General features: G+C 42.7%; 1 protein-coding gene across 1 annotated transcript; it reads right to left on the bottom strand.

Moving 5' to 3' along the window:
- Positions 1-12,467: 12,467 nt before the first annotated feature.
- On the bottom strand, positions 12,468-15,701 carry LOC136613192 (transcription factor Sp5-like). Its single transcript, XM_066594032.1, has 2 exons — positions 15,645-15,701; positions 12,468-13,530 (listed from the first exon to the last, which is right to left on the bottom strand). Exons 1-2 carry the CDS (start codon positions 15,693-15,695, stop codon positions 12,550-12,552), a joined length of 1,032 nt encoding a protein of 343 aa, XP_066450129.1. The 5' UTR covers positions 15,696-15,701; the 3' UTR covers positions 12,468-12,549.
- Positions 15,702-16,071: the final 370 nt, after the last annotated feature.

Here is a 16,071-nt window from a genome sequence, read left to right as displayed (position 1 = left end):
TATGCAGAACACAGCTGGACCGCTGTCTTCTTCATACTCCGGCTGTGTTCTCCGAGCGGGATACTAGCTGAAACAATAGTATCAGCGGTATCCTGCTGAGAACTCAGTGCGTGGCACTGATAATGTCAGGCTAACACCGCTTACAGCATCAATCAGGCCCACCCCAATGCCCCGTTGACGGCGGTAAGGAAAAACACCACACACAGAGGTCTGGTATAGTTCTTCACACGGAGAGTAACTGCGCACTTTATTATAGATTACATGGGGCTTTATACCTCTTATCATAGTATTAGAAGTGTGTAACTGTCTTATTGGCTCAAATCCACCGCATAACCATATATGTGATGTCCGCAGTTCCGCCTGAGGAAGAATTAGTAAAAACAGTCGTTATCTAGATAAGGCGCTTCTGGGAAAACAGCCAAGCACGCCGCCTTCGTATCCGGTTCTGTATCATCTCTCAATTTCTGGACACATCTCCCTCGGCCTTGCAAAGCCTTGGCATAATAGCTAATCAAGCTTCAGAAAGGTCCATATTAAGTTTTTGCATTATAGCATTTGCATAGAATTAGTATGTATAGAAAAATAGAATTAGTATAAATATAAAAAGAAAGACACATAGCTATATATATATATATATATATATATATATATTCGTATTTTCTACCTACAAACGTATATATTTCCCTCTCAATAAGGCTCATTATTCTCTTCCAGCTTGCTGAAAGACAACGATCAGCGACTCGTTAACAAAAACTGCACAATGTCTGTGCAGTTATACCCAACGATTCTCGCTCAAAAGACGGCTTTGAGCGATTTTTAAGCAAGAATCATTGGGTCTAAATCAGCCTTTAAAGCTGCTTGTCTTTCTAATTTCTTTGGCCGATGCAGAGGAGCTTGTTGGTAGTCCCCCATCCCTGGCATCCAACAACTAAATCCCAGTGCAAGAAAATATTTCTCATGATTTGACTGATTTATTTCCGAGAAACAGAAGCTGTATTTGGCCCCAAATGTACTTCCTTAGTCCAGATAACAGGAACTTGACAAGCAGGAAGAGGGCTTCTATATTAGATCAAATGTGCCATAAACACAAACAGGTTTACAGAGAACGCCTTTCGGGTTCACAAGCAAACCCTTATTCACCTCAGTGTTAAAATCATGTGGAACCTGCTTAAATAGATATCCACCATCACCAATTAAAAAACAACCTGTGTGTTAACCCTTGGAGTGCTGAATGGAACATTGAAATGGAACATGCTCTGCTCCCATAAACCGGCACCAACCAGTGTATATGTATAGCTATATATATCAGCTAATTCATTGTTAGTTAATACACATAATAAACATAATGGTATTCTGTACATGAACCTAACAATAAAGTAAAGAAATTGTAAGGCTCCCCCAATTTTTGATAAGGTGCAACATGACTCTTCTATCTCAGTATAGCACAGCACAGAAAAGGACTGAAGAATGGCTGGCACTGGGGCTTTGGAGCTGATCAAGGGAAACTCTATGTCTCTCCTTTGGCAAACATGTCCACTCGTCCCCGTGGTTTGGCTGGTGAGGCTTCAAAAGAACAAGGGTTCTCTACCGTGGAGCTCTCCTCAAGGCTAAAAATTACTCCCCCACTCCCTGATTCACGTTGATGGCCTCTCACCTAGCCAACCAAGGGCCAGTAATCCCAAAAATGCTGTATGTGCATAAATATTCTGTTTTGGCTTATATCCCTAGCTATCTTACGAGGTCTGTTTAGAGGTTGGATATTGACTCATACCGAGTGTTTACATAGGTAGATAGTAGAGATGAGCGAACTTACTCCGTTCGGGTGTTTTTGGACCCGAGCACCGCTTTTTCCAAGTAATTGACTACTCGGAAGAAAAGATTCAGGGGGCGCCGGGGGGCGGCGTGGTGGATCGGGGGGTAGCAGTGGGGAACAGGGGGGAGCTCTCTCTCTCTCTCTCCCCCCCCACTCCCCTCTGCAAGCCCCCACGCACCCCCGGCGCCCCCCAAATCTTTTCGTCCGAGTAGTCAGTTACACAGAAAAAGCGGTGCTCGGGTCCAAAAACACCCGAACCGAGTAAGTTCACTCATCTCTAGTAGATAGTCAACTGAATAATTGCTCAAATGAGTGGTTTCGGGCATCCGTTGGCCCACGTACATACAGCCCCAATAGGGCACTGAGCTATAAGGCTGAGTTTACACGGGGTGGATTTGCCACGGAAATTCCGTGCGGAATTTCGCCGCGGCAAATCCGCATGCGGTCGCTAATTCCAGGATTAGCCAGCCATGTGGACGAGATTTCTCAGAAATCTCGTCCACTCGGGATGGCAAATCCGCTGCGGCTAAGCCGGCAGAAGCCGCCGCTGCGGCGTGGATTTGCTGACTGCAGCATGTTCTTTTTTTTTTTACGCTGCGGCCGCGCTCTCCTCTATGGGAGCGCCGGCTGCAGCTGAAGAGCGAGCGGCCGGGCCGCTTCAAACCCACCGCTGGTTTTGAAGCAGTGGTTCACCTGCCGGAAATCTCGCGTTTTTTTGCTGCGGCCAAGTCGCGAAATTTCTGTCGGGAATCCGCCCGGTGTGGACCCAGCCTAAGTCGCTCAGTTGTCACTAGTCCTCCAATCTATGAGTGCCTCCTGTTTACTATAAATCGAGGCTGGTGGACCAGAATAATCTCCAGCCCACTCCACCTCCATTCACTGGAGCGACTATCACTCCTACGTAAAGCACAGGAGCGATAATAGCTGGTACAGCTGTCAGACGCTTATGCGCCCGACAGTCATACTTTATAAAGGTACCTTTAGCTTCCATTCCAATAGTTGCATTCCTTTATTAGCGCCCTTTTACATGAGACAACCTGTTGCGCACAGATGCCCAACAGGCCGTCCAAGCAATGATCACGGAAACGATGGGTTTCAGGTCATTTTGGCTCGCCTCCTTCCATTCACAGTGAACAGGCAGTCGTTCATAGATGAACAACTGCCTGTTTACTCGGCAATCATAATTCAGTTTTTATACACGCAGAAACTGAACGCATTTATTGTTTTGTCATTCAGCCTGTGTACGTATTTACACTGAATGATACTCCTACAGATTCTCACTAGATCGCGGGAATTCGAATGATTATTGGCCTTTGTAAGAGGATCCTTGGTAATAGAATAAATCTACACACTGAGCTGACAATGATGACTGTTAATATGCGGGGGAAGTTAAATAGATTCACAGAGGGGTGAGACCAAAGAGATGGGCCTGAACCTGGTGGGGGATCTTCGACATCAAATGGAGAGCAGCCTTGCTTCCTGTGCTCTATTGTTCCTCCTTTGTTTGTCTATTTGCTCCCTTTATACACCTCAAACTGTGAAGCATCACGTTACTGATAAAGGTTAACTCCTGCAATACTATTACCCCAATGGACAAATGCACACCAGGATCCTTCACCAGCACTATTTCAAAGCATGCTCGCCTTTCTTTATTGGATATAGGACCTTATTGCAGCGTCCTGACCTTCGGCTAACCTGCTAATCCTATGTATGGAAAGCCAGGAGAAAGCTTAAATTGATTTTCTTACAAATGACATATCCCTACTGCATTTTGTGGTCTTTATTACATAACAAGTAAACTGTGAATGGACTATGAAATGCAATGAGGTTGCACATGACTGCACCTGCGGCAGGAAGTTCACCCTCATTAGCCCTTTAAATATGATGCCATGATTCAATTAAACATAAAGTGAAGGGGGGCAAGAAAATGCACTAATCTGTAATGATATATGTGAAAGTCAGGATCTGCTGCAATAACAGGTCTTCATTTCTTATAGGCTAGTCAATACGTATAAAGCTTGTTACAGACGTAAGATAGCTGTTCTTTCATATAGTGATCTGCCCACTCCGGGATGTGGCGTCTATACCAGCCCTTGTATTTTATATCAGTAAGTAAGGCTAATTACAGTGATTTTTTTAATCAATGTCATTTTTTGTGATTTGTTTGTAATATTAGTGTAGAGGCTTGCAAAAAAAATGAGGGCCTTTGATGCAGGTTGCCAGTTTGCGTATTTTGCCCAAAATATAAACTAGTATCTCATATTTAGCGTTATTTTTGCCACAAGCAGTCTGGCTTTAAATGCTGGGAGAGCCCGAGGTGTCAGTGTGGTTTACTTTTGAGGTGCAGCGCAAACCAGCAGGCTGAATCGTACTAATAGGTTGTAAGTCTGCATGGTGCGCTACGCATATTAGTGGGACTTGGCATGCCTTGAATGCCTTATCTATGTGCAAGTATGATACTAAACACCCCCCACCCAATATGTGAGTGTTTATTCATCAGTATTTTGCACCTAGGCAATGCTCCTCCACATAGAAATCTGCCCGTTTGCATGCTGTTGGGATGTGGTGTCTATACCCGTCCAGGTATTTTCTACTAGTAAGTATGGCCATCAGCGGTGATTTTTGTAAAGGCTCATTTACATGCAAAGACAAAATGATCGCTAGATTGACAGTTCTAGCAATCATTTTGCATAAAGTATTAATGGGCACTAATGCCCATTAGCACTTTATCAGCTTCATTTGCATGTAGAGGAGCATCCAGCATGTGGTCTGGACTTTACACTCAGCTGCATTGTCTCCACATGGGCTGCCGCTGGCTGTCAGCTGAATACAATGTAATCAGCTGCTAATGTGGAGAACAGACAGGCTGTTGGAATAACTATTTCTTTCATTTATCCGCAACTCAAAAAATACAATAAAAAGAAATCAAAAAGTTGCATGTATTCCAAAATGGCACAAATGGAAACTAGAACTCATCTTGCAACAAATCAGGCCTTTCTCAGCTCATTTGATGAAAGATTAAAAGTGTTTTGGGTTTTGGAATTCGGCGATACAAATATAATAATTTGTAAAGAGTTTTTGTTGTGTAAAAAGTAGTAACATATAAATGAACTATATAAATTTTGTATTGCTGTAATCGTATTCACCTGCAGAATAAAGGTAACATTTCATACAATGGACCCCGTAAGAGAAAATCTGAAAAATAAATAGCGGAATGTCCTTCTTTTTCCCCAATCTCCCCAAAAATAATAAAAAATAAAAATATATTAGAAAGAAGTTGTAGCAGAATAGCAAGTTATCCCCTATGCACAAAATAGTTGATAACTTATTAGTGGGGGTCTCACTGCCAAAACCCCTGCTGACCTCAAGTACAGAGTGTCCAGCATCTCCTGTCCTCCTTACTGTGGGGTTACTGCACGTCCTGCAGTGAGGAGGAAACTAAATGGAACGCTGGTCCCGCAAGCACACCAGCACTCTATGCACTTTCAATGGGACTGCTGAACACCTGAGCGGGTTGCAGTTGCTCCCCGTGACTGCTTGGCCAGAGCTCCATTCATAGTGACGTCAGTGCCCGGGAAGAATCTACCCCCTCAGTGACAGGAAAGCAGGATACAGGAGTCCCTTTCTCCAGATAGGTGGGGGTATTAGTGGTGACCCCGAATCAACACATTACACCCTCCTATTCTGGGGATAAGGAATAACTTAATATTCTGGTGCAACCAATATTTATATTAATACATTTATTTATATTCTACTTCTTTTTTTCTATTTTTACACTTTTTTCTTTATTCTTCTCCTTCTCCCCCTTTTTTTTTTGCATTTTTCTTATTGTATTATTTAGGCGATAGTATAACGTGTTCTCGTCCATCTTGTCACAGATGAAAAGGCGCCGCGTCTCAAAAACCTGTCTAGTTTTTGACTGGTATTTAATAGAGCAAAGTTGGGCTTTACATACATCTGCCTCTGATCTTACTTCATTGTTATAAGGTTGTACCATTGCTGGCTTTTTGTTTTCCGACCTATTGGTTTACCTTATGTCTATGGCTTCCCCCTGCAGCGTTGATGCTAGCTGGCAGCACCTTTTTCTACGGGGCAACCCTCATTATGACCTTGGCTCTAGCACACCTCAACTACCCAGGGGGGAATGGACCTTTCTTTCTTGCACTTTGACTATGGCTATGTCAACTAAAAATTCAAAGTGTTATGTCTCTGGAAACATATAAAAATGAAAACAGAGATGGAAAATAGACCAGTCACTAAAGTGTTAAATCGCTATTTTTTTTTCCATTCTGATTTCTGCTCCAGTTATGCTAAAACGATCCAATATTACAAGCAACCAGAGTACTAGCAGCAGGAAGTATGCATAATTAGCAGTGTAAGGACTGGTCAGGAAGAGGTAATGACGCTCCTGGTTTATTACAACAATTAGTTATAGTGTAAGTGGATATATGGGAGTAAACTGGAGCAGCTGGGAGAAACCAAAGTTGGTCTTAGATATTATATTTTAGTCATCAGATGCTGACCATTCCTATGAGATTCGTTGACTATCTTATGTCTCCAAGGCCTGGAAGATACTGGGCTAATTGAAAGAATTCATCAAGTCGGATTCCTCATAGAAGCTAGAGATGTCTGGCAGCCACTCATCACCCCTGGCTCTACTCAGATATTATATTCTAGCCAATGGAAAAAGTTTATGGGAGAATTAGTGATGAAAACAGTCAGCTTTATACAAGCATAGGGACAACATGTAAACTCAATGGAAATCCCATAACGTTCATTACAGTACAGCAGAATACAAGAAAAATGGAAATTTGAAGGGTCTCAGAATGATCTCCAACTTTGGCTGCGATTATCAATGCGTACCCTACATAACAGTATATGATTCCCTCTTTCCAAAGGTGACACAAGCCTTTAAACAATAAGCATTTTGCCTGGTCTGATAACTTATAGAAGTTTTATATACGGTACACAGAGGCGTAACGTGAAGCTCCCGGGCCCCGATGCAAAACTTGTAACAGGGCCCCCAACTATAATGCTTTACTTATACTACTGGGTTTCCTATATGGAGAAAAGAGGCCTTATGGGCCCCCTAAGGCTCCTGGGCCCGGGTGTAACCGCATCCCCTGCATCCTCTATAGTAACGCCCCTGATGGTACATTACTATGCACGTACACTTTTCCATATGTATCATATCATACTCTGAAATATCAGAACTTCGTATTTAATGTATAAATATGGTGTCACCAGCTCTCCAGAATCCCCTTTGAGCCAAACTACTAAAAGCTCTCACGCCCTTGCCCCAAGCACTGTATTTACCAGGTCAGTCAAGGGCATGAAAACTCTCTGAAGTTTGGCCTAGAGGACACCCTGCAGTAAAGAGCAAATTGCCAGTATTAAGACTCTGCTGATAAAGCTCCCGGCTTTGCAAAAAAAACCCCTAAATTTCTTCCAATAATTGCTGTTTAATGGTTTGAAGAAAATGTTATCAATTATATCATGTCACCCTGCTGGATACTTAGGAACCACCATAGGTTAATTGCAGACTCGACCAACTAGCAAAGTGTATGTAAATTTTAACATCAGTTATAGCCAGAGGCATAACTTGAAGCTCCCGAGCCCCAATGAAAAATCTGTAACTGGGTCCCCCATTATGCTTCACTTACTCTACTGGTCTCTTATGCACAAAGTGTCCTTGGACTGCCTCTAGCTTCACAGCCCAGCTGCAATTGCAGCCTTTGCATTCCCTATAGATACACATTCATATCGTAAGTGCGTTATACTAATATAACCTAATGAAAGCTGGATAATTTCAAGATAGTTTTAGTGACTATTATCCTTAATCGGGTTGTTTGGGACTATAGCCATTGACAACTTATTCTCAGAAGAGGTCACTAAAAGGGGATGGAGAAGGGTCTATACTCGGGACACCATTGATTAGCTGGTCTGTCACCAGCTGTGAAAAGCACAGCTCCTATTGGTTTTAAATGGGAACTGTGCTTGCAGTACCAAAGTCGGCCACTGCAATGCGGGCAGGTCCAGCTGCTTCTAGCGCTGTCCTAACTGAGAGTGTTCCCAGCAATAAGCTGATTGGTGGGGATCCCAATTGGTGGACCCCCATCGATCAACTATTGATGACCTATCCCAAGGATAAGTCATCATAGTTCTGCATAACCTTAAAAAAAAATCTTATTTGTATAGCGCCAACTTATTCCAAAGCGCTTTCAAGTAATTTATTACCGCTCACCAATCTGAGTACTCATTTTACCGACCTCAGAAGTATGGAATGCTGAGTTGACCTTGAACCGGATACCGTAACCATGCAGGGATTGAACTTGAAACCTTCAGGTCGTGAGCAAGAGCTTAAGACTGAATTTCTGCTGCCTTAGCACTCTGCGCTACACAAGGCTCTTTAAAACAACCCTCAAGCCCTAGACAAACAGAGATGGTAGAACCACTTCTGACTTCCTGATGCAGACTGCATTAGTATCATCGGTAGTCTAAGACAGTGTTTCTCAACTTCAGTCCTCGGTGACCCCCAATAGGTCATGTTTTCAGGATTTCCCCAGCATTGCCCAGGTGATGGAATTTTTGTCAGCGTCTCAGACATTGCCACAGGTGTTCTTACTATAGGATACGCTGAAAACATGACCTATTTGGGGGTTTTTGAGGACTAGAGTTGAGAAACACTGGTCTAAGATACTACATGCTGATCTGACTTGCCAGTGCTGCTCACATAGGCACCAATCAAAGCAGGTGTGTAATGTTTTACACTAATGGTACATACTAATGTACAGTGTCCATCAGGCAGTCAGCATTGGTTTGGGCATATTTGTTTATCCAGGAGTGGAAGGTGGCTTTAAGGATACCTCCAGTATGATTGGGCGATAATGTTCCAGGAAGGTGCCGTGAAGGCTTAGTCAATTATACCCGTTCATCGGGTGATCATATCTTTCATGCAAAAAAAAAAGTAGATTATACCTATTCGATAATCGGGTTTTCGGGAGTTTCTATGACAGCACCACCTGAGATAGCCTCCTCCTGGTTGGACAGGAACACACCGAAAGGTTAAAAGCTCCCCTCTCCCACCTTCCTCAGTGATTTCCAATGAACTGCTTACCTAACTGGTATTTTACCTATTTGTTAAATGGAAATTAAATTTCATAATTCCCCCCCCCCCCCTTTTTAGGGGGGGGGGGGTAATGTACAGGTGCTGTCATGGAGACTCCCGAAAACCCAATTATCGGGTAGGTATAATATACCTTTTCCCAGTCGTCTCCACGACAGCACCACCGGAGACGTACCAACTACATTTTTCAGGGTGGGATTGCTGCCGAGAGGACCTTACAGCCAAAGGCCATATCCTCATCTAGCTGCACATCTACCCCATAATGTTTAACAAAAGTGTGCAGCTTCTTCCAAACTGCGGCCTTACATATCTGTTCAACGGACGCTGAACTATGCTTGGCCCAAGAAGAAGCTACTGCCCTTGTGGAGTGGGCTTAAAGTTCCAAGGGGACCTCTTTACTTAGTGCATTATAAGCTTCTGTAATAGCCAGGCGGAACCATCTAGCTATGAAGCTCTTAGCTGCTTTATTCTCTTTATTTGGGCTGCAAAATTGGACAAATAAGTTGTCTCGTCTCCACTGACTTGTGGCATTAATATAATTCAGGACCGCTCTCCTGACGTCTAAACAGTTAAATGGGTTGTCCCGCGACGAAACGGGTTTTTTTTTCCAATAGCCCCGCCCCCCGTTCGGCGCGAGACAAACCCGATGCAGGCATAAAAAAAACAAACCGTCCAGTACTTACCCGAATCCCCGCGCTCCGGCGACTTCTGACTTACCTTGTGAAGATGGCCGCCGGGATCTTCACCCTTGGTGGACCGCAGGTCTTCTGTGCGGTCCATTGCCGATTCCAGGTAAGTGAATAACTTCTGTATGGCTCATAATTAATGCACGATGTACATTACAAAGTGCATTAATATGGCCATACAGAAGTGTATACCCCCACTTTGTTTCGCGGGACAACCCCTTTAAGAACTCTTTCAGTGACACATGACTTTACAGTAAGCCTTGTGACATCATGTTTCATTGTCCCTAGCTTTGACATGTGCACAACACTTAAAGGGTTGTTTCCTTTATCTACTGTAAAAGGTGTTTTTAACCAAAGGCTTCAGGAAACACATTAAGGACAGCAGCTCTGCAGCACAGAAAGTTATGGTTTGAAATTCGATGCAAACTATTCCTAATGGTGTCTCCACTTTCGTAGATTACTTTCAAACCCTCCAATTCTATAATCAGTGTTGGACAGAGCACACTGCAATCATAATGGCAGGAAAAAGGCAATTAAAGAAAATTGACAATTGTAACACTTGAGTAGCTTCACATGAGCTTAAAGGGGTTGTCCCGCGCCGAAACGGGTTTTTTTTTTTTTTCAACCTCCCCCCCCCCCCCCCCCGTTCGGCGCGAGACAACCCCGATGCAGGGACCTAAGGAAAGCTTACCGGAGCGCTTACCTTAATCCCCGCGCTCCGGTGACTTCTATACTTACCGGTGAAGATGGCCGCCGGGATCCTCTACCTCCGTGGACCGCAGCTCTTCTGTGCGGTCCATTGCCGATTCCAGCCTCCTGATTGGCTGGAATCGGCACGTGACGGGGCGGAGCTACACGGAGCCCCATAGAGAACAGGAGAAGACCTGGACTGCGCAAGCGCAGCTAATTTGGCCATCGGAGGCCGAAAATTAGTCGGCACCATGGAGACGAGGACGCCAGCAACGGAGCAGGTAAGTATAAAACTTTATAACTTCTGTATGGCTCATAATTAATGCACAATGTACATTACAAAGTGCATTATTATGGCCATACAGAAGTGTATAGACCCACTTGCTGCCGCGGGACAACCCCTTTAAATTCGCTGTGTGCCACCCAAGAGACACGCAGCAAGTATGCAATGACAGTGTGTACTTGCTGTGCACCACCAATTGACATGTACCATCTTAGCATGTGTGTAATAAGGTCCAAGATAGAATATGCTGCAATCTTTATTGCACGCATATTTCATGCAATGCGCAGGTGGAAACATGGGAGCCTGGGTCAAGTAGCACCTCCATTGGACTACTGAAGAGAAAGAGGGTGGTATGGACTGAAATAAAAATTTGCCACCCTTGTTACATCATGCAGGATTTTTCTATGCCATCATGTGAAAGGATGGTAACAGTTACACCAAGTGTCAAACATGGAGGATGCAGCATGATGGTCAGGAGCCCTTTTGCTGGATGCACAGTTTGCAACTTGCAGTGCGACTGGCACATGAAGGGAGGGGGGGGGGGGGGGGGAAGAAAGGCTACCATGGCATTTTGCTATACCATGCAATACCCTAGTTGGCTCCAGGCTACATATTACAGCAGGACAATTTTCCAAAATATACTTCAAGGTTATATCAGAACTTAAAGAAGGTGGCAGCAGGCTTAAGAGATAAATAAATAAAAGCCTGCAGTCTTAAGAATTAAACCTCATTGAGTTTGTTTGGGATGAACTGGACAGAAGAGCAAAAGCAAAGCAACCTACAAGTGCAGCACATTTGGGAATGTCAACAATGGGAAGAAGTTTCTGAATGCAATTAGAAGAAGGTCTCAATTGTGTAAAGGTTTTGTATCAGCTAGAGTGGGCTACTTTGCTTCACCAAATAAAATCTAGATTTCTTGACACGTCAGTTAATTGTATTCATCCTAACTTATTTGTTCTGTGATTTAATTTTAGAGTCCATTTGAGACATTTAACTGTAGATAAGCTTTTGACATGTAGTCTACCTTTACATGGAAAGACCGTTGGATACAGAAGCACCTAGCAGACATCCCAAAAGACTAAAGGCCCTTTTACATGGGACGATCATCGTTCTGGTTGTTTATGATCAATTCCAGCGCTGCAAACAGGCAGTTTGTACATGAATGACTGCCTGTTTACAGAGGCTGATAGTCACTTGGTTCTTCGCTTACCTTAAAAGCAAGCAAATCTGACAAGTAAGTGATTTCTCATTCAGTATCTGTGTACACAGGATGACTAGCGCCAACAATCTAGTTTCTTGTGATTTGGATGATTATCTCCCCATGTAAAAGGTAACTTAAGAAACGCAAATTACTCATCTATAGCTCAAGTTTACAAAGTTTAGAGAAAGAAAGCAAGAAACTATCAGAAGCGAAGGGAACAGATCATTTTTATTACAACACTCACAAAACAGCAACATTTCCATTTGCAAGCTATTAACATCGAATAAAGAGAACGGACATCACATGGAAATGAATGTCAGCAATCTAGTCAAGATTTCATATATAAATATGGTGTGTTGGCAGCAGGCGAAGGAGACCTTTTGTTTGGTATCAGAGGGGTCCTTCTCATGAAGTATATTTTGGACATGTGGGAAGCATACATTCATGACCACACCATAGTACTTGTACATAAAGGACGGTTTCCAGCAAAGAAGTAGATTCTTTTGAGTCACTGTACATGTCAATTGTATAAGTTTATAAATAAGCAATCATGTAATACTTTTATTATGCAAATATTTTCAGGCAAAGAGTCCCCTTAATCTCAGGCCACTTTGGTCAATGAGGTTGAATATGACAAAATATTAGAAGTCTTCTGCAAGCCTATAAACTGTTCATTTTGAATAAAAGGGAATACATCTTAACATAAAAATAGTTGCAGGTAGTCTGTCCCTTGAATTCTGCAAAGACCATTCATTCCTTCTTAATATTGTCCATGGGAGAACTTGTGCACTTCCCCTTTTTGTTCTGATGGATCTTTGCATGTTTGGAAAGGTGGTCACTCCTCATAAATCTCTTTCCACACTCTTGGCACCCAAAACGCTTTTCTCCAGTATGAGTCCTAAGATGCCTTTGCAGCTCATCAGATCTTGTGAAACTTTTACCACAGAAGACCCAGTTACATACAAATGGCCTCTCGCCAGCATGCCAACGCAAATGGGCTTTGAGATGAGAAGTCTTACCATATACTTTGCCACAACCTGGAAGATGACATATATGAAGCTTCTTCTTCCCTGGTTCCTCATTGCTTGGAGAGGCTTGACAGTTTGGGCATTTACATCTCCTGCAGCGTCTAGTGTTACTTAGTAATGTTTTCGAGGAGCTTTGAAGAAGTGCAGCAAGTTGAGGCTGGGGTCCAACTACCAAGGAGTTTGTCAATTGGAAGGAGTGAAGGTTATTTGCATTGGTCTGTTGCAAGTTCCACCAAGTCTGATCATCCATATGAGCCGAGGTCATGTGTCTTTGGGTCAATGTGGGTGCGTTCTGCATGAGTTGCATGGAGAAATCCTGTGCCATAGTATTTGGGTCTTGGAAATGGTATGTAGGATTGCTTGGAACTTGTGGAGCCAAAACCTTTACAGGAGACAAGTCAAATGAATAAATAGTTGGATCAGCTGGAGGAGTCAATGGTAGTTCATGAGATCCTACTGCCTGCATATGACCAGCATACTGCATTTTCGATACACCAAAAGCCACAGCATGAGAACCCATTTCAGAATTTGAAGGGACTTCGTTACTCCAGAATTGAAACATAGTTGATGCAGGTCCAATAGAGTTGGAAGAGAATTGTGGGTAATTCCGGTGACTAGTTTTGGGTGTTATTACTGAAGTTGAGGGATGCAGGTTCAGGGAAGGTAGGGGTCCTGTGTCTGGAGATGAGCTAGGAGTCCTGTCCTATAATAATTGAAGACAGAAGTAGAGTTAATATACAACTATATATTAAAAAAAATGTATAAGACTACATTTGCAGCTGTTCTAGATGTGCACTGTACAGTATGGGGAACATTTACTAAGACTAATACATAGACCACATAAGGTTAGTGGAGCAGTCTGAAGATGCTTCAAGTCTATTAGTATTGCACGCTATTGGATTTGGCACACCTTCAGCACACGTCAGAATCAGTTTCCCACTTTATACCATTTCTCAGATAATACACTTTTGACCAGTTTATGCCTAAAAGTTAGCACACGCTAGTACTAAAACTGGCGCATTTCACTACTTAAATCCACACCACCTTTTCCAGACCAAAAAAAGGCAGCAAGGTGCAAATGCATACACACTGCAAAAGCTTTAGACAAATGTGGGAAAGTGAGGTGCTGCAAAGAAAGAATATTTTCAAAAACAAAGTGCAAATGCAGTTGGGGGATTTGGTCAGGATTAATGCTAAAAAATACAGCTAGATACTTATCCATCATCATGCAGTATTATCAGGGAGGCGTCTGATTGGCTCCAAATTTATTTTGCAGCAGAACAACCACCCCAAACATACAGCCAATGTGATTAGCAACAATGTTCAGCATAAGAACAAGGAGTCCTGGAAGTGGGGATATAGCCCCACAGAGCCCTGATCTCAACATCATTGAGTCCATCTGGGATTACATGAAGAGACAGAAGGATCTGAGCAAGCTACATCCGCAGAAGATCTGTGCTTAGTTATCCAAGATGTTTGGAGCAACCTCCCTGACGAGTTCCTTCAAAAACTGTGTGCAAGTGTACCAGAAAGAACTGATGCCATTTTCAAGACAAGTGGTGGTCACACCAAATATTTGATAGATGTCAATTCCCTTTGTTAACTGACAAACACAAAAAAAACAAACAAAAAAAAGCACACTTCCCCACACCTGCCTAAAACTGTTCACAGTACTGTACAATATACATAACGCTAACAGTTTGGAAAGTTACCAATGTTCTTACCAATTGTCATGTGGTGACATTATATTTACAACAACCCTTTTCAACTGATATAATCTTCCAACCAGTTCACATCTCCCAGTGTCCCTTTAACAGTCAGCATTGTTATAGTAAATAGATTTGGATCACAAGTCCAATCAGGGAGAATTGATACATATATGGCCAGATTTTAGAATTGATTGAGAGATTTCCCCAAGATCAGACAGACTGCAGTCCAGTTTCTCATTAGAATGAGATGAGGAGTTTGAGAGAGTTTACTATTGTTAAAGCAGTTTTGGAGATGTAGAACTGTATGTATAAAACTGTCCAAGTAAAGTTTCAATACACTTTGTAGCAAATGATATAAAAACATTGAGTGTCTTAAGAGTTCTTATGGGTTAAAGTTACTCATGTCTAGCTACTGTAACTGTGCTCATAAGGCTATGTTCACATCTGCATTCAGGGGTTCCTTTTCCTGCTCGGTTATGCCCCCGGCTAAATGGATCCATCTTATGACAGAACCGAACAAAGCCAAGTGGACCTCATTGACTATAATGGTATCTGTCTGGTCTCTGTTCAGCTGCCCGGATATTTACTGCCCCTAAGTCCTTCACGCAGCCGGATCTGCCATGGATCCTCCGAAAGAATGTTCCTAACGTAGATATGAACATAGCCTAATCCTGGAGATAAATTCACACTTTCTTACTACATTTCTATAGCAACTTGCAAGGCTATATGAAACTGCATCAATGAACTGTTACCAACAGGTATCTCCAGGACACAGCAAGAGATCAGAGGTTCAGGAAATCCATTGCTGTCCTGGTTGAAGCAGCATTTCCCTTCTGTCATGTTTCTTGTGAACCCTTCTCAGTGCCAGGTGGAAGGAAAAGCAGTAAAGCTCAGCAACATTTGATTTATGGCACATAGATTCTACAAGGTTATTTTATTTGCCCCTGACAATATTACAGCCTCACACTAGAAGATACATGCTAATGTATCAAATAGCAATGGTAAAAATAAACAGCTATTACAGTGTAGCATTTCAAGTAATGCATGAAGAGATACTGTGTAACATGTTTGCATTCAGCAAAACAAAGTCAAATAAAAGCTTACTTGCCTGTAAATAAGCCTGTAAAGTATTATCTCTGCGAAGAAGAACAGAAGCCATGAGGTTAGTCCCTAGTAGGTGAAGGATTCACAAGATCAGATCATTCCTACAGCAGAGGATGTTACTTCCCCTGCTCTCTCCTAACTCCTCTCCACTGTTTGATCCTCCACTGTGCAAACTTTTTTTTTTTTTGACTCCCTATCAGCCAATCAGGAGTGTGTGCTCAGATTGTCTTTGAAGTGAGGAAGCTAACCAATCATTAAAATAGATTGAACCATTTTCAAAGTGGGGTCTAGTTTATGCGCAGACCCCCTACTGAGGGTGTCTGTTATGTATGCAGAAGGCTGGCTCTGCTCAGATCAGGATGTATATACTGGTTTTGTTAGGGATTTTGTGTTTTTCTCTATTTAATGTTATTTTAAGAGATCCAGCACTT

The sequence above is a fragment of the Eleutherodactylus coqui genome, chromosome 1 (assembly GCF_035609145.1).
Source record: "Eleutherodactylus coqui strain aEleCoq1 chromosome 1, aEleCoq1.hap1, whole genome shotgun sequence".
Taxonomy (NCBI): domain Eukaryota; kingdom Metazoa; phylum Chordata; class Amphibia; order Anura; family Eleutherodactylidae; genus Eleutherodactylus; species Eleutherodactylus coqui.
This window is presented reverse-complemented; position numbering and strand designations above follow the sequence as displayed.